The sequence below is a fragment of the Strix uralensis genome, chromosome 1, assembly GCF_047716275.1.
Source record: "Strix uralensis isolate ZFMK-TIS-50842 chromosome 1, bStrUra1, whole genome shotgun sequence".
In the NCBI taxonomy this organism is placed as follows: domain Eukaryota; kingdom Metazoa; phylum Chordata; class Aves; order Strigiformes; family Strigidae; genus Strix; species Strix uralensis.
In genome coordinates this window covers 115,151,573-115,174,710 of record NC_133972.1, presented here as the reverse complement: position 1 = coordinate 115,174,710, position 23,138 = coordinate 115,151,573, and the positions used below count along the sequence as shown (strand labels likewise).

Below are 23,138 nucleotides of genomic sequence, written 5' to 3'. Positions count from 1 at the left end.
TAATGTCTTTGTGAGACTCTTAAACTTGCAGAAATGTGATATGTGTGTCCATCGGATTTTACTTAAATGTTGACTCCATTGTCTATGCTGAATTTTAGATATTAGTTATTATTTACATTGAAATTGTTCCAAATCAGCAACATTGCACCCTTAATTATCCTGATAATTAACAAATATAGTGTTATATCTTAAAAAAATGAAGGAAAAAAATTGCAAATATCTAGCAGTTTATGAATCATTACAATTCAAAACACTTAACTAACAGTGATAATCTGAGGAGAAAAGGGGTTATAAAACTTCTATGTGCAACCACAGTAAATAGTGAACCCAAGAACAAAGTTTCAAGAATCTGGCTGTTGTGATGAGCAAGATTTAATAAAAATAGTCAAGTTAAGTCTTTGTTTCAAATCACCTACTTTCTTTCATCATCTGGCAATTACATGTTTAATCTGTATACACACAAGTTCCCTTTTTAAGTCTTCCCAGAAAGCAGGGGAGCATGTTGTATATGAAGACAAGAGTGTCTTCCTCCCACAGTCAATTCTCAGTTTGTGATAGCAAGTTGTAGTTATAAAATGGACAAGAAGACCATTCCTGGCTTGGTGTTCTTTCTTCTGTTTGTCCTTTTTTACTTCCTAGTCCCTCCTTGCTTTTAGTGAGAAGGCAGGAATAAAGTTGCAGTTGCGTCAGTTCCATATCACCAAGAACTATGAATGCTTGCACAGTCATGAGGAGGCAGTTTTCATTCCTCTCCTCCCTTTTTTAGTTACTTTCACAGTGAGAAGGGAGAGGGTTCAGGCAAGGTAACTCATCCTTGAGAAAACCTTTCACTTATTCTGCCAGTAAGTGTACATTTCTTATGGTCTCAGGGAGCTATGGAACTAACTTGTATTGAAACATCTCATGTTTGCTCTGTCTCTTTCTCACCATTACCTTTGTGATCCTGCTGGTGCTGAAAATCCAGCAATTTCTCATGTTCTCCCTGTGCTTTCCTTCTCCCAGAATCTGTAAACATTGAAATAAAACATTATCCATGCTGTCACAGGGAGGAACAACTGCAAAGATAGATCTTTGGAGAAGAAAAAACAGAGAAGAAAGGCATATGGACATTGCACCTGCTTTCAGGTAGTCTGAACTGAAAATCAGAGAAATAACAAGCCTCTCATTCAGACCTCAAACAGATCGGCAGTGGCCAGAAAAACTGCTTTTAAGGCATTACAGTATCTCTGCTTACTGATAAAAATAAATGTCCTTCTCTATTGAAAATACTTCATTAGCATATTTTAATGGCAAGTGATGCAAAATCACATCATTTTTGGTTGTACAGATCTGTACCCACAAAAAGACAAAATCCAGAAACTAGTGAGTATTAGAGATCTTGAAGAAAATATATTATTTAGGTTCCCCTAGAATAATCATCATCTTAAGGGGCCACATAAACATAAGTGCATTAGGTGAGACCCTATTCTAAGCTATATTGCTGCAGGGCCAAAAAATGTAAGTGAGGACAAAATCACATTAATTAAAGGAGTTAGGGTAACAGTGCCTTTGCTACTGGTAAAGCTTACTGCTTCCTTCTCTCACACATAACCAAACAAGAATTTTCTAAAACTGAGAGGAGTTTTAGGAGTTGGGCCTAAGAAGATATGAGTGCCCTCTTTTTAGGTTGAGACCAGAACAGTAGAGTGAACTCAGTAAATTATCTTCTAAAAAAAAAAAAACCCACACTTTTTATATGCACTGGCCCACTCTGCCTCCACAAGGCTTGTGTGGCTTTTTTTATTAGATTTGTTTACTCTCTGCTAACTATCCTAGAATATCAAAAGTTATCCTATTGATAAAAATGCATTATCTCTCTGCAGAAGCTTGCTGCTTCCCTTTTCTCTTCTCATGTACTCTTTCTTGTATATGATGTAATGTAGGGAACACCCAACAACAAAACTCTTAAAATCTTTAGCTAGATGTATGTGGAATGTAACAAAGAAGTAATAGGATCAGCATATAATAACTGGATCATGAATCTCATACTGGAAATAAGGTTAGTTGACAGCCAAGGAAAACTGGAGATTGCATGGATATTGTGTGGAGACAGCAATGGATGGAATTAATTGGAAGTATGCAACCATCTTTACCTATAACATTCCTCTTTCAGAAAATAGAGAGGGGCATTTTATTTACAATATTTATTGCAATGTCTTTCTGAAAGAATATGTCTGGGATGTTGCAGAACAGGATCAGGTGAGATTTACCCAGTGAATCCTTGAATCCTCCATGTCTCTTGAAACAAGAATTTAAAAATGCTTTTGTCTTGATCCTCTCTACTTGTAAAGTCATAGTCCCCATGTGCAGCTACAGACTGAGCTGCAGTTGTGTCTCCTACATGAATGTCTTTGTAGAAAGTGGGAGAAGTGATAGACAAGCTAGTAGATAACATCGCCATGGATGTTTTCTGGAGCCTTCCTGTAAAGTGCAACTGTCCTGAGGACTAATATCATTCTGTAAAATTGTTGACAAATTAATCACAAGGTCTCATTCTTAAACGTACTTAAAAAAAGGGTGAAAAAGCAAAACAAATCAAAACAAAAAAATCAAGAAAAAAGAACATGCAAAGTGTTTTCTACAGTCAACATTTTAAGGAAAATATTTCTTTTCACTTCCTAAGATGTTGAACTAAATAGCTGGAAGTACAGGTAGCTTCGGTAGTAGCACAGCTGTAAATATGGTGCAGGACTGCTGCATTCAAAAATGTTCTTTTTAGTTACAAATCACTGATGCTTCTACATTAACGAATTGGAAGATTTCTGTTTGCAAGGATTATATTGGGTGGAACTGGAATAAAGGTGATCTGAAAACTGCACCAAACATACATCTGGATTCTGTCAGCCTAGTTTATTTTTGCATTGTTATCTTGCACTGTACTTTGAAGTTATCTCAGACTGACACTAAAATGCACATAAAAGTGATGAAAAAAATTCTTTAGAGTGCTTTACAAAGAATTGATTGTAATACATTGCCACAGGTAAACTAAATCTTGAGCTATATCGCCTTCCTGGGGTTAAGTAAGTAGAAAATGGTACTTTACTAACTTGAGCATGGGCCAGCACTGTTTTTTAAAGGCTTAGTAGAACACACTTTTAATAAAAGGTAGAAAGAATTCTGGTCTCCCGGAGCCTCAGCCTTGAAGTAACAAGGGTCAGTGCTAATCACTTTAGTAATCCATGTGGTAGCAGTTTTCTACCAAGGCATCATTCCAAAAAGTGGCTTCTATTCAGCTTTTCACTCCAGGGCATCAGCCTGTAGTGTAATCCATGAGGAGATTTATGGACCTCAGAGTGGGACTCCTTAAAACACAATGTGTTAATCAGTGAGCCACTGAGTGAGCAAACGGGAAATGCTGAAGCTACAGAATTTCTTCTTTCTCTGGGATGTGAAAGCCTTACTAAGTGCACCTTTGAGAATTTACACTTATGCCCTCTCCCCTGAAGGTCTATTTTCTTGCAAAACACTGCTACAAAGTTATTCAGGATAGGATTGGGTCTAAAAACGAGGGGAAAGGGAGGCTGTGCAGCATGAGACCCGGGTGTGAGAGCTATACTCCAGTATGTTGATGGGCTAGGCTTCACCCCCATGAGAGAACGCTATGTTGCTCTCAGCAAGTTGAGACATGGAATCCCTTCCTTTCTCTGCCTGAAGAGATCTACGTGAACATTTCTAACCTTCAGAAAACTGCTTTGCCTATAAATTGCTGGGTATGCTGGTGTCATCTGCTTTTCTCTCATCCAGCATATCCTTATGTATGTCACAAAAGTTGGAATAACTTTTACAGGTATAATGGTAGAGTCTCAGCCACACAGAAAGATCAGTGCTCTGCTAGAATATAGGATATGGAGAAAACTTAATCATTTCAAGAAGACAAAGACATTGAAACTTTGCATCCCATGACTTCAGTTCTTCAGCAGCATGATGCTCAGTATTTCAGTCTAGACTGTAGGATTCTGGCTATGTAGGGGAACCCACACAATGCCTCTGTAACATACAGGGGACTTATGTACCCTGAATTAGGTCACAGAAGAATAAAAGAGGAAGAAAACCTAGTAAAACAAAATCAAGCCAGACAGGTTCTTACTTGCACAGGCTACTGCTTCTTTCTAGGGAAGATGGGTACTTTTCCAGTCCAGTCTGAAAAAGCAACAAGAGCCCCAGCTGCCAGATTTGTGAGATGAACAGAAGTATGTTTTATTGAATAAACCCCCAGCCATTAGGGGCTGATGAATATGCTAGTGCTGCAGATCTTGAAAGAGCCTCAATGTGAGATACATTTTACCTTGATCTGCTCACAATGTCAGCAATGACTATTCCTGAGTGTGCTGAAAAGTATGACTTTAAATGTTGGGGGTACCCCACCAAAGAAATCTCAGGTTTGTTTAGGTATCTCAGGAGTTAGGTAGCAGTAGAATGCGGATAAGACATATTTTGGAATAATGTAGCTATTCTGATTTAGACACCTTAGTTCTGTTTTTTGATCCAGCCCAAAGCTCAGACTCCATTTCTGTCCTAAATGAGAGAGGGAGTGCACTGTAATTGCATAAGTGCGAGATATCCAGACAGTGTAAGTGAAATACTGTCTATGAAATAGGCAGCTTCATATCCAGCTGCAAAGTTCGAAAGTGATCACAAATACTTCCCTGCTGAAATAGGAAAAGGTTTTGCAGCTGTGCTAAGTTATGCCTGAGATAGCAATTTTCTGCATGTATTCTGGAAGTGGTTACTATCTCAGTGATACTCCCAGATGAGAGAAAAAAAATGTTATCAGAGAAAATGATGATGATGATTACAGTAGAGTTACCTCCAAACTCAATATGACATGGAGCTGGGACAGGTATAAAGAAAATAAGAGACATAAAGAATCGAAACATCTTTAACACTGTCCTCAGCTATTTACAAGTAATAATCCACTTTCTAACAAACAAGCAAATACTTTGAATTTTACTGTTGTTCTTTTCACTTTTACCATATTGAATATATCATATGTGTCTGTTACTTTAATGTGAGATTCAGATCAATTACATTGTTGATACAAGTTTGAAAAGCACATGAGAATTTTTTCTCTGCTCTGTAACAGGAAGGTGAGATTCAGTAGTGAGCGAACTATCAATCAATCTATTCTAATTCATTTATTTGATATGTTTTACTGCTCTACACAGTAAACACTGAGGAAATCAGTATATTGTTTCCCATACATGCACAGGAGCAAACACACACTGACATTCAGTTTATTGTGACATTTGTTTGAAGTCTCACCCTTCAGTAGGATAATAAACTGAAACCAACAATATAGTTAAATTCAGGTAGGAATAAAATCACGGTTGTAATCATATGTGTGCATGTGTGTATGTGTGTGGCTATGTAAAACTCTAAAACTCTGGTATGAGAAGACTGTAAGACAACATCAAATGCATTTGAAAATTAGATTGTTTGCAGGAAAGAATTAAATTATCTTGCTCAAAAGAGCAAGCTGACAGATTCTAACAGTCCTTCACATGCTGTGCATGATAAACATTCAGCTTATCTTTCCAAGAACAATAAAATTTCATGTACTACTGCTTGACATAAGAATTATTTTTACATATCTCCATGCCACTGACTCTCTTGTAAGTTAATCTCATCTCTCATCAATTTTTCACCAGCTTCACTCTGATGTTGATAAAGGAGATGGTTCCATCAAATACATCTTGTCAGGCGAAGGGGCAAGTTCCATTTTCATTATTGATGAGAACACGGGGGATATTCATGCTACAAAGAGGCTGGATCGAGAAGAGCAGGCCTACTACACGCTCCGAGCACAAGCACTAGATAGGCTGACTAATAAACCTGTGGAACCAGAATCTGAGTTCGTCATTAAGATTCAGGACATCAATGACAATGAGCCAAAATTTCTGGATGGTCCTTACACTGCTGGAGTTCCGGAGATGTCTCCTGTGGGTAAGTGCAAAATACACTGTTGGTGGTGTGGGAAATTTGTTCCTATTGCCTTTTTAAAAATGTAATTATTTTTTACTGTATCACACTAAGCTACTTAATTATCTATGAGGCACCTGCAACAGTTAGATATCTCAAGACTTAACTGGAAATAACATGCTAGATTAAGTATTTACCCTTTCAAAAATGTTGTGAAACTCAAATAGCTATGTAGGGATTCAGAGAAGCATTTTATGGTGCATTTCTCATTCCAGAGCCCAAAGGCTTTGTTTTATAATTCTCATTAACAATAATAAGTTTCACACCTATGCTATGGTACTCAGAGGTGATAATATGTAATTTTGTTCAGATAAAGTCCGTTCTTAACAAACTCTTCAAATTCCTGCTAGTGCATAGCATATTTTTTTTGTAAGTGTTGCATATGTCAATTACAGTTTACCGTATATCTTTTCTAATACTGAAATCCAGCTCTCTGGGAAATATATGCAAGCAGCAAGGACAGGGGCACAACTTGAGATAGTTTAAAAATTCCAGTGGAATCAGAGAAGAATGGCTTTTAGAGGCTTCAGACTCTGTTGGAAAAGAAGAAATGCTAATTTTTCCTAAATCTGAAACAGAGAAGAATCTCAACATCAAATCTACTATCTCTTAATTTCAAAGAAATTAAATGCTCATTTGTTGTCAGGTGCCACTGTTCCTTTGAAAGCTGACTGATTCAGACCAGATTAGGAATTTGCCTCAGAGATATTTTGGTAAATTTTACTTTAACCTGAAATTACAAATGCAAACATGAAGTTAAAAAAAACAGAAGAACTTAATCTACTTCAGTGGAAATATGCGTACAAGAAGTCTCACTTCAGATTAAGAGAGTTATATGGTGACTGAAATTACGGTTTTCTTTGCTTAACTGATTTTAAACCATATCAAAATTTGATAATCTATTCAGTAAGCCTACCCATGTAAGATTTGCTATGGTTTCCTCAATACCATCTCCTGTGGTTTTGGATGTTAAACACTGCCTCTAAATTAGAACTAGAGAGAGAAAAAGAATCTTCCCTGTCTAAGCGCCCTGAAACAATCATTAGTCAACATTGTTTTTACATCTGAAATTCAGTTTAGGAGCCAATAGGAGATAAGTAAAACATTGCTAATGAGTTTTCTATTTCTTTATTTTACTAAGCACTGAGCATAGACACTATTTCTCATTCAATATTTGACACTTGTTCATTGTCACTCAAACACTGTGTGGATGGCTGAAGAGGCAATAGTAGCCTTGGAAAGAAAGATGGACACCACAGCTTTTGAGGAGTATCAGGGAGGAGATAAAGTTGTGATACATTGCTGAGAACTTTTTACTGCTACACTTCAGAAAAAGAGAGAAAATCAGATAATCTAAGACTGTAAAACCTAAATATCTTCTGTAAAAAATGTCTATTTTTAAAAAAAAAAATGTAGTTATATTTTAGAATTAGATTAAGTGAGCTGTAGCATGCAGCAATGATTAGAGTTTTGCACCTTTGTCTTGTGCCCTGAAAAACAATATCTGCATTTCCCTTTTGCATGAGTTACCTCTGTCTTGTCCTGTACTGACATATTGACATATGGACAACTACTACAGATATATGAGGTTTACCTACACACACACACAAATCCATGCCTCTACCTCTCATGCATGCTCCATTTGTTCCAAAACCATATTGGGAATCAATCTGTGGGGAGTGCACAGTGTTCAGTGGAGAACATAAGGATTATTTTTCAAAACGAGCTGCTTTTGCATATTTTGTTGAATCTTTACCACAAAAATGACTGAAAGAAATTCTCTCCCATACTGACTGAAGCACCAAATATATATTCAACTTATGTGGAATATTGTGCAAAATCAGTAACTGAGACTTGTGCACTCTCTGGGATTTGTGTCTTCTAAGGATGATTTCATCTTCATGAGCTTTCTGTAACTGTACATTTTAAACATCTTCATGGTTTGTACCACACAACTACCGGATACTACATTGTTACTGAATTAAGGATTAGCATGAAAAGCTTGTGTGGCACTTGTTTTACATAGTCACATTGCTTCATAGTTTATTCATATAACACAATTTTTAATTAATCACCTAGAGCATTCATGAAATATTAAGGAGAGAAACAAAGAATCTCTCTCCTATTTTGTTTAAAATTATATCCATGACAAGGATTTTTAATTGGATATTAAACAAAATGAAAGAGATTACAGGATTATAAACCCAAATTAACTATAAAGCTAGGAGAACTATAACCTTTAACCTAAAGGGTGCTTATGCAAGTATAATGATTCTGTATTTTATTTCACAAATATTTTAGGACATTATCTAAGGCTAATTGAAGTCAATCTTTTCTATTATTTGAAATTACTTTGGGTCAGGTTCAAATTATATTTTGGTCAGGACCAATTATATTGATTATCCTAGATAGGGTAAATATCTTGATGGTTTATAAGTGTATTCATAGGAAAAACCTCAAAGATATGGCTTATCTGAAAATCATAGGGCTTTTTTCTAGCAGTGTTATATTTCAAACAAAAAGATTGCAAATTGTAGTTAAAAGAGTATTAAAAGTGTGTTCCTATGATGTTGACCAAAAAAAATAGCTGATGTGAGATACTGATTTGTTTGGCTAGTCGCCAGGGGAACTGGGGATAAAACTTCCAATACCCAACATCGATTTTCTTTTATTTAATCTTCTTGACTCTCCAGACATATCAAGAGCTTTGCTTGTTACCCAGCACAAGAAATACCTTTCTTGCCAAATTTATTATTTCTGATTAAGATGGATAGAAGTATTTAATTTTTGTACTAAAGGAAAAAAAAAAAAAAACACAAACAAAAAACTCTTTATATCATGCTTAAATATTTGGTACAAATGGGTAATGGATTTTGAGAACCTGGATGAAGGGAGAGTGTCTCTTTCCAGTCACGGGCCCCCTCTGCTTCAATTTATCTGACCTTGTTGCTGGGCTGGGACCAGTCTTGGACTTTGTCTCCAAGTGAAGGCAACATAACAAGGCTGTGGGAGGAGATGAAGAGGGTGGAACCTGCCTCCAGGTGCTCTCTTTCCCTCTTTAAACTCTTGGAAAGGAAAGGCTGTGGGAGGTATTGCTTCATCAGTTCTGGATGAGAGCCAGTGGTAGAAGCACAGAAATTCCAGATGGTATGGAGCAGAACCAGGCTGGGTTGTCGCATGTAAGGATTAAGCAGGTATTATGGATAGCTTGATAGTAAAGGTGTTTAATATTTCTAGTAGCAGCTGATATCACACAGAAATGTGATGTCATTATGGATTTTTTTTTGTATTATACATATAACCCATCATTAATTGATATCAGTCAATGTCTTTAATAACTGACTGCCTTTAAAGATAGTTTTTAATTTATTAATGTGGCTACAATTCAATTTATAAGGGATTGCACAGTTTCAAAAATAAGCATTTTTTAAGTTCATCTAGTTTTAGAAACCGGTTTTCCCTTAAATGATTTCACCAATGTTAAAAATGGAAGTCACACAAGCATTTCTCATACAAACTCATTTAAAAGCTTTGGTAAAATACCACAGAAGTTACTAGCAAGCTTTTTAAAAAGCTCTGGGCAGAGGTTTCTAAAATAATAAACTCAGAGATTAAAAAAGGATCCCTTTAAAGGATCTCCAAATGAAAATAAACTTCAGCAACCAGTTAACCTTTATCTAACCCTATCACAGAAAAGGTTGATCTCTGCACCATCAGAAACATTGTTGAATCTTGACTTGGGTAAATTAAAGTACAAAATAATGTCCTGAATTCAAGATCCTCTCTGCAAAAACTTCTCCCTTCCTTTTGCCCTAATATCAGAATTTAAATAGGTCAAGTTCTCAGATTATTGTGATTCTGTAATATCTACCAATATCTATTAATGGTTAGGTTAAAAATGGTAGCTTACACATTCTGGAAAAAAACAGAAATCTGTGCCAGTCACACAAAATTCAGTGTGTTATTAGCTAGTATCAATAAAGAAATATGTGGAACACCCTTTGATTAGCAACATGGATTTTTCCCTCAGTATTTGCTGCAGTTGCTGAAAAAGTTTATGAAGTTGCTACATGTAGAATCTTTTTTAATGAACTGATATTCAAGCTTTGTTACAATGATATAATTGTAGAGAAAAATAATTGTAGAGGAATCCATATCTGAGAGGGAAACACACTTTTTCAGCAAATAGCCCTTATTTATTTTTTCATCCTGTATCAGATACACAAACTGTAAGAAATCTTTAAAGATGTAGTTGTGAAGCTACAGGTTGTAACAAGTCACTAATGAATGTTTGGGGTAGGGTCAGTGTCCTATTTACACCTGTAGTCTTGGGATCTGAACAATGCTGCCATAAACAAGATTTATGAGGACACTCATTTTGTTGGATGGGCTGAAGATGTGGTGCTGTTTGTTGACTGTCCCATGTTAGCTGTAAGTCCTAATCTTGGACACATATATGACAGCTGACCACCTCTGTTATGAAGTAGGGCAAAGTGTTCAGGAATAAAAGGAAGACTTGATTTCAGTGCAGGAACACATCTCTCCTTTTGTAAGATGATGTAGTTGGAACTATGATGTAACTACATTTTTTTTTCCTCAATCTATAGATTTATTGACTATCCATGAGTAACCATAGAGCTTTATTGGTTACATTTTTTTAAAAGGAAAATAAGCATATGAATTTAACATCAATCCATTGCAAGAAAAATTAGGACAGCTCTGTGTTGCAATGATCGTCCTTTGAAGGAATTCCTATTCTTCAAGAGAAATTTTCTGCTTCTGGGAAAATCTCTGGAAATCTTCACATACCAATCTTTCCATGCATTATGTTTCCTTGGAACTGATTTCCTACACATAGGACTTTTCACATAGTTAGCATACCTTATGTTAACTTGCATATTCTTTTTAAAAAAACAACTTAGGGAGAAATCTCCCTCTTGGCATGGGACTTCTGGAAGCTCAAAGTTTTTGTGTGCAACTGGTAAATAATTAATGACAATAGCAGTTGTTTCAAAAGATCTTTTCCCTATGAGGTTTGAAGGAAGTTGATTAGCACAAAGGGACTAGAAAAGTATCACTGTGTTTTAGTTGCTGGTTATACTCAAATGGGATGAGCGTAGAAAGATTTGGCATTAGAATTTCTACCTAAAAAATAACTTTTCTAAAGGATCTCTGTGTTTTAGGAGAAAGCCAATTATATTCAGATACTGACTTTATTCATCTCACAGAATGGAGAGGGTTTGTTTTCTACATCAATAGATTTTTACAGCAAACAAGCACTTCTAAGCTTACAGGATTTCCAAAATATCTGTGTTGACGTTGCAGAGCTCGTAATTTTTTGATCTTGTGTGGTCTGGAGTCCTTGAAAGCGGCAAGAGCAAAGAGCAAAGTCGTAACTGTGTGTGAGGTTTATAAACACTTTTGCCAATATTTGCAGACATTGTAAGCTTCATTGACAGGGCTTAGGGACTTTGTAAATGTGGTAAACCTGTCATTCAGAAAGAACACAGGATATGAAATAGGCACTATGATACTCTTGTACTCAAAAGCTGGAGAGACTCTGGCAAGTTTAAAATAAGACCCTGTATGAAATTACATTATAGAGTAATCTGTAAAATCAGTTTGACATACTGAAGCAAAGCTCTTAGTTACTGGTGAACAGAAAATTGATGTATTTTAAGTCCTATAACTGATAAATGGCTTGATGGATTAACTACCAATTTTCTTTTTAAACTTTCCATCTACTTAATAGTTGCCTGTGAAATTTCAGGTTGAGAAGAACCTTTTTCCTGTCCAAAAATATTAGGCAGTCCACAAGAGAGAAAAATTGCATTTAAAATAGAATTACAATCATAATACTTTGTCATGGATACCTCAGGAACAGAGATCAGGAATGTGGGTTAGCTAGGCCATAACTTAGGTTAATAAAGTTATCATATGGATGATCATTTCTGGTCAAAATTCATCCAGGTAAGTCCCATCCTTTATAATATGTACCATTATATGGAGGGCTGCGCTTTATCCTCTCTCTCTCCAAACCTTCAGCCTTGTCCCAGGACCCATTTATGGTCCTCAACTGCGAATTGAAAAGCTGAGAAAAGCGGATGTGGGACTGAAGAATTTCAGAACTTCCTCCTGCCCATTTCTTGAAAAAATCCAAATAAAACTGACCGGAATACAACTTATTGAAAGCTCACCCTGGATACTTGCGATTGCAGTTTATTCTTAAAGGGTGACTTCTAGACTTGCTGCTCTCATTTCCGTGTGTAAAAAATGTGTTAATTCAGAAAATGAACACTCTCTTTAACAAATGTTTTTCTCTAATCTTGTGTCTAAATCCATTAAAGAAGGTATCTGATTCTCTGTTGAAGACCTTTACTGGGCATCTGCCAAATTGCTACAATATTAATTTTCAACCTAACCTCCAAATGGGTCCATGGACTGTTGAATGGAAGGTCTCAATGTTCCAGACAATCTGCCAGTGAGAAAAAACAATCCTTTCTGGCCATCAAAGGATGGTGACTATGGCTAAGGCCCTGGCTCCCAAGTGTTGTTTTATTCTGCTCTCAGCATACATCATGGAAGCTGTTGTACAGAACAAAACAAATGGGAACTGACACGGAGAACATAATGAATAGGAGCTGGATACAGAGTGAGATCCTCACAAAATATACCCTTCTTGCTAACCAGTTAGAGATTTTGCTTTCTTATTCCTGTCAACAGAGACATTTCTTGCTCAAGAAATTTTTATGCAACAGATTATTACCACAACTAATAATGAAGTATTTCATATTTTTGAAGGAAATTAGTACTTTTTAAAGGAATGTAGAAATAGTTCTCACCAGTTTTTCTCTGACCCGAAACAGAAACTCTTCAGTCATCTCTTTATAAAAGGGCAAAAAATTTTATAGACTAAAAATATTTTTTTATATATGTATGTGTACAGTTATCAAAATATATAATACTTGTATGTGTATATATATTTGAATCTAACTACTCATTACCATTTTGGTATGCAGACTTCTCGTCAAAGGGAAACTATTACTGTATTTCATACTTAAGCATACTTCAGGCATCACCATTGTTCACATACCCTCCACCAAACAAAAGCAGAGATAGAGAGGGGGAACTGAGTGAGATGGTTTTTACTGCTGTAAGTCAAAGGGTGAGACTATTTGGGAAGACAGAACTCCGTAATAGCCAATACTAATGGTTTACAAAGAGGACCTCATACTCTAAGCTGAATCAGCATGAAGTGATGAACAGTTGTGAAAAAGCCACCTTACACTGTTCCAGATATATATTGGCACAGCATGCTGAATAAGTGTAGTTAAGATTTTTGGATCTTTTATGTACAATAGACCCTTAAAAATTTTGCAGGTACCTCTGTGGTTCAAGTGACAGCCACTGATGCAGATGATCCTACCTACGGTAACAGTGCTCGAGTGGTTTACAGTATATTGCAAGGACAACCTTACTTTTCTGTGGAGCCAAAAACAGGTAACTTTTCATAAACTCTATGCAGTAATGCTGAGAAAAAAAGAAAATGTGTATTAAAACTTGTTAGGAACTTATTAATGTGGTCTCTTGGTTAATGAAATACATTTGGATTTTCTTGATCTTTTAATTTCTTATTCTTCAGAACAGATTATGAAAACCATGCATCTGAGCAATGTGATAAGCAGATATTGCTGGAATAGGAATTTTTATCTTCTTGTCAATCTGCCAGTTCCCTGGTCTGCTGCCTGTTGTCTTTCTGATCAAGGATAATTTCAAGATGCTGTGAACAATTTTTTTTGCAGATGTTTGTTTTAGAAATATCTAAATGTCACATAGCAAGATTTTCTTAAGTATACATTTACAGCATGATCACCTCCCAATTTTACTTTTTAGACTGAAGTTTTTTTGTGGAAAAACACTGTGCTTCCTATCCTTATCTGATGTAATGTTTTGCTGCCACTTTCAAAACAAATTACTGGTGGAATATTTTTTACTATTTTACTATTTTTATGAAACTTTGTGAATATTTTAAGCCACAAGACTCAACTTTTAATTCTCTGTAAGTTTAATAAACATTACCCATTGTATTGTATCATTTCATAGAGAGGGAAAATAAGTTCTTGCTCTGCTCAGTTTAATTTGGTGTCTGAGCCTTCACTTACACCAACATGGAGAAGAGTTAAAATTTCTTTTCAGAGATGGACAGGTTGAAACAAAAGAGAAGCAAACTATTTACCCTATTTATCATAAACAATCTGTGATGTGAATCAGACCTGAAACCCAATGACATGACCAAAAGATCACACTCTAAGAACATCTAAATTTGCATAAATAAGTACTATAATTACCTTCATATTGCAACAGGTCCATCCTCAGCAAGGATATATAGCACTTTCTTTTTCCCCTCAATGAGTATGCTTTACAATGATTTTCCCCATCTCTCTCCCTCTTCATGTATATGTATGTACAATGTATATTGTCATAATGACTGCAGACAGCCCTTGAACAATAATATGGTAGTTTTTGCTAAATCAAAATCTTTAAGGATTCAGTCTGAAATGTTTGCATACATTTTCACTTTGATGTGATACTCAGATTTCCTGTGTGCATGATAATTATCTTCCAAATGATTGGGTAACATTGTCTGGCAATTTAACTATGATAGAAAAACAAGCAGGCCAGAAAAAGCTGTGTAGAAACAATAATGTTATGGAATTGTATATTAATTGTATTGTAACATGTTTTGTAAAACGGGTGAAATAGTGCCAGAAAGTCTGTTTGTGAAATAAATGTTTCAACCCAGAGATGATTAACGGCAAGTCCTGCATTCATAAGGGAAGAAAGAAATAAAACTCTAACTAAACATTCAACAAATATCAGATGAAGAGATATGTGTCCCAATGTGCCTCTCCTTTATTTAGTTTGTTTATGTTTCCTGTGCTGCTGACACTAAGTGCTGGTGGAGTAAATGGCTGCCTCTCTGGAAATCAGAGTTAGCGGCTGTACTGTGTACTGAACATGAAATATTCATAAAGTCATCACGTTTTGAGAAGGCATATTTATTTTTTGATCTATATCAACAGAACTGAAAGGATGAAACGTGGAGGTTTCTTGTGCTTTTCCTTTCAAATCAGTTCATTATAAATTGTATGCAGATTATCAAATGGATAACAAAAACTACTTCAGATATTATAGTATTTCCATTAATAAATCAAAAATCCCTTAATTACACTAATGCTTTAGAATTGGGTATTTTTAAAGCAAATATATGGTAAAATAAGGTAATTTCTTATACATGCAGAATATGGCATGATATCAATATTAGTAAGAGTTAATGAAGTGAATGACTGTTCAAGACATTGTGAAATGAATATTGACCTTGGAATCTTAAAAATGAATGCAGAATATTCTGTTCTTCCTAGCTCTAAAAGAATGGGAAATCAAACACAGATCATATCTTCCAGGGAAGGGAGTGTTACTCAAGACATTATGAAGTCTGTAGTTCAGGGAGAAGATAATCAGAAAAAACAGTCATGGATGGCATTACCCAACGAATCTAGTACTAAATAAAAATTGATGGGTTTTGGTGACTACTTAAAATAAGTTTGCAGTATGTCAGTTCAGCTCCTAGTCAAAAACTGTGATATTAGTGTTGAAGTTAATTATTTCCTCTCTTGTTGCAATCATTGATCTGCTACTACCTTTTAAAGGCAAGCTCAGCTTTCATGGTAACATATTTGTTTGTGCATTGACATATCTTGTCTTGCTGCAGGTATTATCAAGACTGCCCTTCCAAATATGGATAGAGAAGCCAAGGACCAATACCTACTAGTTATTCAAGCAAAGGACATGGTTGGGCAGAATGGTGGATTATCAGGGACAACGTCTGTAACTGTCACTCTGACTGATGTTAATGACAACCCACCCCGCTTTCCACGACGTAGGTTGTTTTGTAAAAATATGATTTGTAATATTATTTCTAAACATTGTTATTTTATTTACACATCATGCTATTTCTAAACAAAGAGTAAAAGTACTCAGCTTCCATGTTAAGTACTTTGAGAATCACTGAAAACAAGGTTGATTATTATTACTATTACTATTATTATTATTATTATTATTACTACATCGGAAGAATCTTTTGTCTTTACCTAATATGTTTCAGATCAGTTGAAATGATGTACAGCAGGTACATGTTAAAGGCAAAAAAGATACACATTAATAGATATTTATCTCTTGCCAGTTGGTCTTCAGGATACATTGTCCTGTAACTTGACTCATTCCTTCATATTCCTTTGACATTTTAGCAGGATTTCTCTTGTGCATACAGTGTTTCCTAAGGAATTAATCACAGAGAGCTGGAAAGTCATCTTCCCTGCATTTACTTTCTTTGAGCAAGATGGCTCTCTTCCTAGCCAAAAAAAAGGAGTACACAGGTGTACGCATAAACCTGAAGAGTTCAGTTTAATAGCTTTCTGTCTGGAATGCTTTTTTCTTAAAAAAAAAAAAAAAAAAAAAAAAAGTCCTTGCTAAGTAGAATTAAAATAATGTGAAGAATATATTCATGTCCACTCCAGCCTCACTTCCAATGATATAAAAAATAGATCTATTTCAAGCCACCAACTGCTTGAATAAATAATAGAATAACTGAAGTTATTTTTGAAGGTGAGGGTGTTATTGGCTACAGACTGCACTCAGATACCCTTTCGACAGCATATATATCATTTTGTACTTGAATGAAGAAGCTGGAATTTTCAAGAATTCAGATGGTGTACTTACTGTTAAAGAAATGAATATATATCAGTTTCTAGTCATAGTCAGATTGCAAACTGTCTAATCAAGACACACAGCTATAAGAGAATAAGAGTTTATATTGATATTATTTTACTTACTTGCTTTTTTTCCTCTTTTGTGAAAAACAAAGTAAAATATTTTCTGCACTGGAACTCTGTAGCGGGCATTCACCTCAAGATTTGCACTTAAGTTTTGAATTACGTTTTTGCATTTTTTCCTTGTACTTCTCTCGTCATAGGAAGAAATTATGCCCATAGTACTTAGAGTCCATTACAAAGAAAACCTAGCAAAAAAGGGGCAATTCTATTTTAAACTGAATATATTCTGTTAGACCGAGTAAATATTCAAGTACATGATTTAAAGGAAGGAAGATTTTAAGGGGGCTATTTTTTTTTTTTTTTTGGCCTACAGTCCCACAGGACTCCAAATTAATTAAATTTTCAAATTTCACAGGATCATATCAATACAATGTCCCAGAGTCTTTGCCAGTGTCTTCTGTGGTGGCCAGAATAAAAGCTGCAGATGCAGATGTGGGATCTAATGCTGAAATGGAGTATAAGATTGTGGATGGTGATGGTTTGGGAGTATTCAAAATTTCTGTTGACAAAGATACCCAGGAGGGAATCATAACAATTCAGAAGGTAAGTCTGATTTTTCTCACTGATTCTGTTTAGATCTGTGCAAGATGAGGGCAGGTAATGAGAGTATGGGCTTTTGTTTCTAAGAGCCTTATCTGCTGTAAAATTTTCCATTGGCATATTTCATCTTGACTTCAGTGTGCGTGTGTGTGTGTGATTTTGAGCTGTTTAATGACTTACACTGAAAGTTCTGGTGGGTTTTTTTGGCAATAGCTGTATTGTTTTGATGAGTGTTTTTTTAAAGCTCCTGCACATACAAGTTTGGATGGGAATCCAAGATATAGTCTCATTTGTTCTTGTATTAAAATGTGAAAATCTATCTTACAGTAAAAATGTAAGCTCCAATACAAAATACAAAATAGTTCCCAAATGTATTTTTTTTTTTTTTTTAAAAACCTAATTGTCTTTGGATGATATTGTTCTATTCAGGAGGCACACATTGCTAAAGTTAAAACTATGTATCAATAAGAATAGTTGTTTTACAAGATAATATATTATTAAAAAATATTTCCAATAAATGGAAATATTTAAAGAATTACTTTTTCTTCTTAGCATTCTATATGTACAGTTAGAAAATTAACATTTTAAAATTGAAAAATCATGTTTATATAAAAAATATTAAACCTCAGCAACACATATTAAAGAGTATTCTTTTAAAAATAAGTGTGCTGAAATATTTTGTAAGAAAATTTAAATTCTGAGGAGAACAGAAAAAAAACCTCAGCACCTTAGACAGAAGAATCTGTTGTCATATAATTTCATACTCTTAATGTGTGAACACTTGGCAATGACAATACTGAATCCATGGTCCTAACTCTGCTAAACACTTTAATACCCCCTAAAATGTGGGAATTATTTGATATTTTAGAATATGTGTAAGTATGTTCCTGAACTAGGAGCTACGTTTGTGGTTAATATAATTCCATAGCAGATTTTTCTTCCCTATATACTTTTTAATCTCTGCAAACTTCACTTACCAGTTGTGGGGTATTTTGTTTGTTTTGTTTTTTGTTTGTTTGTTTGGTTTTTTTCTTTTCCTCTTCTGGTGCATCAAATCCTTTCTAAAGCAATATAAAGCTTCAGTAACATTTCCTCTTTGAAATAACTTAATACTGCATAATGTTGTAAAGTAATGGGCTAATTCTCTGATGCCTTGGACACCTGCTGAGATCTGGTAAGCATCCATAGATGTTACAGCAAACAGAGAATGTTCAGCAACCTTGAAAGATCAGGCTCTAATATGTGTAATGTAAATCATCTTTTTTCAAGGCAAAGACATCCTTCTTAAGCTTCTTGCAATCTGTGCTAATTTCTGCTTAGCACATTTGAAATACAAGTGATGAAAAGTTAGTTTTCTCTTTGTTCAACAGCCAAATTCAGTGTGGCTCCTTCAGTTTGCTTAAAAAAAGTTTTTAAGCAAAGATGTGGAAGAAATATACTTATCCTAGAGAGAGAGCATCTATCAGTGCCACAGTGATCAATGCTGAATGAGTTGGGAGCTTCAGTTTCTAATTTGAGAACTGAGTTCATTTTAATTTTTAGTATGCTCCTGTCATCATGGTGTTTGTTCCTGAAATATCCTTATTCCAGTGTTGTACGGTGGACCAAATAATTGTCATTTATTGTTTCTGTAACCACTTTAGCTGGGGAGCTGAACTGGACATTTCAGTACCAAACATTTATCCTGAGAAGTGCTCTATGAAATAGCTATTAGACTACAGTAAAAAGGCTACAAAATTTTCACCTGTTGAAATGCACCAATTTACTAATCATTTTTAAACCTAGATGCTGCTATATTTCACACAAGAAATCAGACATTTTTGTCTGCAGTGTTAGAAATTTTCTCTCATTTTCCTACTGTTACTGACTTTCTTTCCTCTGTTATACCCAAAGGTGAGTCCCCATGCTGGATGCCCTTAACTCTTCATTTGCACTCCAGGGAACTTGATGCCTTGTTCAAGGCTGAAAGATCCTCCCTGTCAACCTGGCAGAGAACATTGGCTAGGAGTGAAGAAAGTAAAGGAAGAGCTCAAGCACAGTGGTTAATGGGCAACTGTACCTTGTTCTTCTCTGGAGAACAAGTACATAGAAGACCATTAAGGACAGTGTATGCAGGTTAAATGGGCTTCAACCACTGAACCTTAGCTGCCAGATCACTGTGGAGTTGGGCAGAGGTTATCCCTGCATGATAACATGTGCTTCTTAGTAAGGAATCAGGGAAGAAATGAAGTCTGTAGCCTGGAATCTGCCCAAACATTTTGCTAACCAGCACGTGACATTCTGTACACCTCCAAGTGCAATTAGCTCTCTCCTTTTCATGTCCCTGAAATCATCTGAGGCATTGAGAAATAGCTCAGCCTTCAAACGCATGCCCATCATTTTAAACTTGTGTGTATTTATATGCTCAGATGACATGTCTGTGTACACATCAAGCAGTAAAATGGCAAGACAAAGTTTTCCGAAAAGGCAAGCTTTGGTTCTAAATGCAAATGCATGCTTTAGCTTTGCATACTTGTGCTACAATTGTACATATAAATCAGCAGGCTGGGCATGAAAATCACAGCCAGTATTTCTGAGCAGCTGAAGGCACTGCTCCATTCATTTTTGTGCTGGGTGTTTTGGAGAAAGTTTGGCATCTGGTTGTCAGTGTTCCATACACAAACCAAGTATTTTACATTCAGTTTTTAGAAGAATAACTGTTTTGAGACAATTTGAAAAGTTGACTTCCTCACTAAAAACTAAGACATTTTTTAACACATAAGAAACATCAAGTAAAAAAACCAAGTTTTTGTAAAAAAAAAATAAATAAATAAGAGAAGTGAGATTTAAGAATTCGGTGAGCAAAGCAGGATTTCTGTATGCTCCAAGTGGATAGAATATGAAAAAAAAAATGCTCAAGGATCAGCAAAAAATGGAATTATTTGTATATATAAATTTGGGAAAATGATCTTTTTTTAAAGAGAGATACCAAGAATTGTGGTATTAGAAAGAGAAAAATGTTACATGGCTAGGTATTTCCCAAGATTACTTGTGTATAATGGAATTGACTAATACATATATTGATTTGAAAGTTGGCAAAATTGATGAATAAGATTTGGGTATGTTTAACTTTTGGTTTGGTTTGGGTTTTTTCCATGCACATTTGAACACATTTCTTCTCTGCACCCTATGTCACAGAGAATTCAAGACATCAAAAGTCAGCAGGAAAAAATATACTAGCTACCAGACTAAACCTCAGTTCAAGGTAACATTTTGACAATAGACTGGCACTCTTATGATAACTCCCTTGACCATATGGAATCAAACAAGGGAGGAATACTTTCTCTGTGTTTTCATCCTCTTGGTTGTTATCCCTCCAAAGAGTCGAGTAGGACTGCACTACCTTATGCAGCACAACTAAGGAGCATGCATGCCGTACCACTGTACAATATTTGCTACTATATGGTTTTTCACATACTTGTGACTCCTTATTTTATTTTGTCCAGGTTAGGATGTTTGAATCAGGATTGAATGACATGTGAAATTCATGTATTCCAGCAAGTTTCTTAAATTCATTCTAGATTAAAAAACAAGCAAACAACTTTTCAAAATATTCTTTGGGATAAGGACTAATTTTTGTTCATTAATTTGTGGTTTAAATAATAAGAGGTTAAATCTGGGTAGAACTGATTTTTTGGTGATATCAGCAAAGCTAGAATTTCAACTTATGACAGGAGCTAGTAAAACCAGTATTGAACAATTTACTTGGTTATTGGCACTAAAAAATAAAGTCTACCTTCTTCTGTAATACATTAACTGAATTAATTGACTGAATTCATATACAAAAATTTTACCCAGCACGTATCTAGGATGGTATATCAAAGTGCGTAAGTTGTTTTAGGCTGCCATACACTTGTTTCCAACCTGCAATAGGATATGAAAAATGCTAGAAGATAAACTTTATTTTCCAGAAGCTGGTATAAACAATGAGTAAATGGGACCCATAAACACAGTTCAGATCAGAATTCTCAGCTTACAGGAACAGTGGGAAAGTGGTGGGAAAACTAGTGAAGATCTTTTCCTCTAACCTGCTATGTCCATACAATTTCTTGCCTAGTAGTTTCAAGTCACTGTGGAAACCTTCCTATTTTTTTCTTGTCCCAATTTCTCTTTTATTAAATAATAATGATAAATAAATGAAAAGTTCTTGCTTGTCAAATGAAACAGAATAAAATTCTATTTTTATCTCGCACAGAGCAGTCTAAAGATACCACCTACTCAAACTTCATGCTAGAGTTCTGATGTTGGAAATAATGGGAGAGTTTGTCTATTCTCCATCCTATAGACACACTCTCTGTAGTGAACTCCCGAGTAAAGCTAAAATAGATGTGTAAATTACTTTTAAGCAGGATTTAGGAAAACATTGATCTTAGGTCATCTTTTCAGGAGAAAAAAAAAAAAAAAAGTCTTGTACAGTTTTTGAAAAGGAATTGGGCATTTATATTTCTTAGAAGTATTTGAAAATTTTATCCTGGTTCACACTGTGACTCAGTTCTCCATCTGTAGAGTAGGATCAATTCCTTCCTGTGGTTTAATTTGTGATTTACATTCTGCAATCAATGCTCTGTTAGTAAGGACTCAGATCATTTGCATAGCTACATTTCACAGTGGTGAGGGTGTTTGGAAGAGAAGTGTAATTTTTCTGAATATATAGGAGTTTTAAAAAATGTGTTGGATTTGTCTCTGCAGTAGCAACCTTAGAATTGAAGAAATATTTCTGGAAGTGAATGATGATCCAGACATTTAATACAACAAATTCTGAAGTGTCCATGCAAACCTATGTGTGTATGATTTCAAAGTCAATTCATGTTGACTATTCACAGAACCCTGATTGTAATACACATGAATGGAATCTTGGCTTCACTTTCTAAGCAAAATACATAAACAACACCATATAGCTTTTCGTTTCCAAAGCACTATTCCTAAAAATAGTGTTCTGAAACAGGCATCATATAAGTACAGATCTCACTTTATTCACAAAGTTGCAGTTTATAGTTAGACTTCAGTAATAATTATAGCTTATTAGCAAAACATCTTAAGATAAAAACCTGATATGTGATCTGTATACAACTCCACCTTTATCAAATACTTGGTGCTTAAAATAGTAATGGTAATTTAATAATTAAAAAAGCTGCAAGGTATATTTTTATTGTATGTATCATATGTGACTTTTTGGAAGGTTATGAGATCTGACCGAAGACATTTGGAACTCTGTGGAGAGATTTTAGTGAATTTAAGTGAAAAAAAAAAAAAAAAAAAAAAGCCTGAAGACTCTGAGGGTTGTCATGTCTTATTGTAGCAAGTGATGAGCATTAAGATTTTCCATGGTACAGTTCTTGCTCTGTTTGCCTTCATTTCTCACCCCAAAACATGGCCCTACCATCAATATCACCAATCAATTTGAATATTAGAGGGCAAAATGTGAAAATAGCGTTTCTATGTTTCTTACAGAAATGGACTACTAAGAGATTATTCTAAAAGCTGAGCTTGTTCTAAAAGTAATACTGGAAAATATGAAAATGGGGTGTTTATATGTAAGTTTTTGACCAAAAAACCTTTGTATTACTGTTAACATTTCATGGTTTTTTTCAGCTAGAAAATTTTCTTTCAGTTCTATATTAGAGTTTGGAATGTAAGAACTTGAGGCTT

At 35.1% G+C, this 23,138-nt stretch overlaps 1 protein-coding gene across 1 annotated transcript in view; it reads left to right on the top strand.

Moving 5' to 3' along the window:
* The window catches only part of CDH7 (cadherin 7), an 82,784-nt gene that overhangs the window by 32,840 nt on the left and 26,806 nt on the right, over positions 1 to 23,138 (top strand). Inside the window, exons 3-6 of the mRNA XM_074877663.1 lie at positions 5,688 to 5,982; positions 13,399 to 13,518; positions 15,791 to 15,958; positions 17,266 to 17,453. Of these exons, the coding sequence (XP_074733764.1) occupies positions 5,688 to 5,982; positions 13,399 to 13,518; positions 15,791 to 15,958; positions 17,266 to 17,453 (771 nt within the window). The remainder of the gene's footprint in view (positions 1 to 5,687; positions 5,983 to 13,398; positions 13,519 to 15,790; positions 15,959 to 17,265; positions 17,454 to 23,138) is intronic.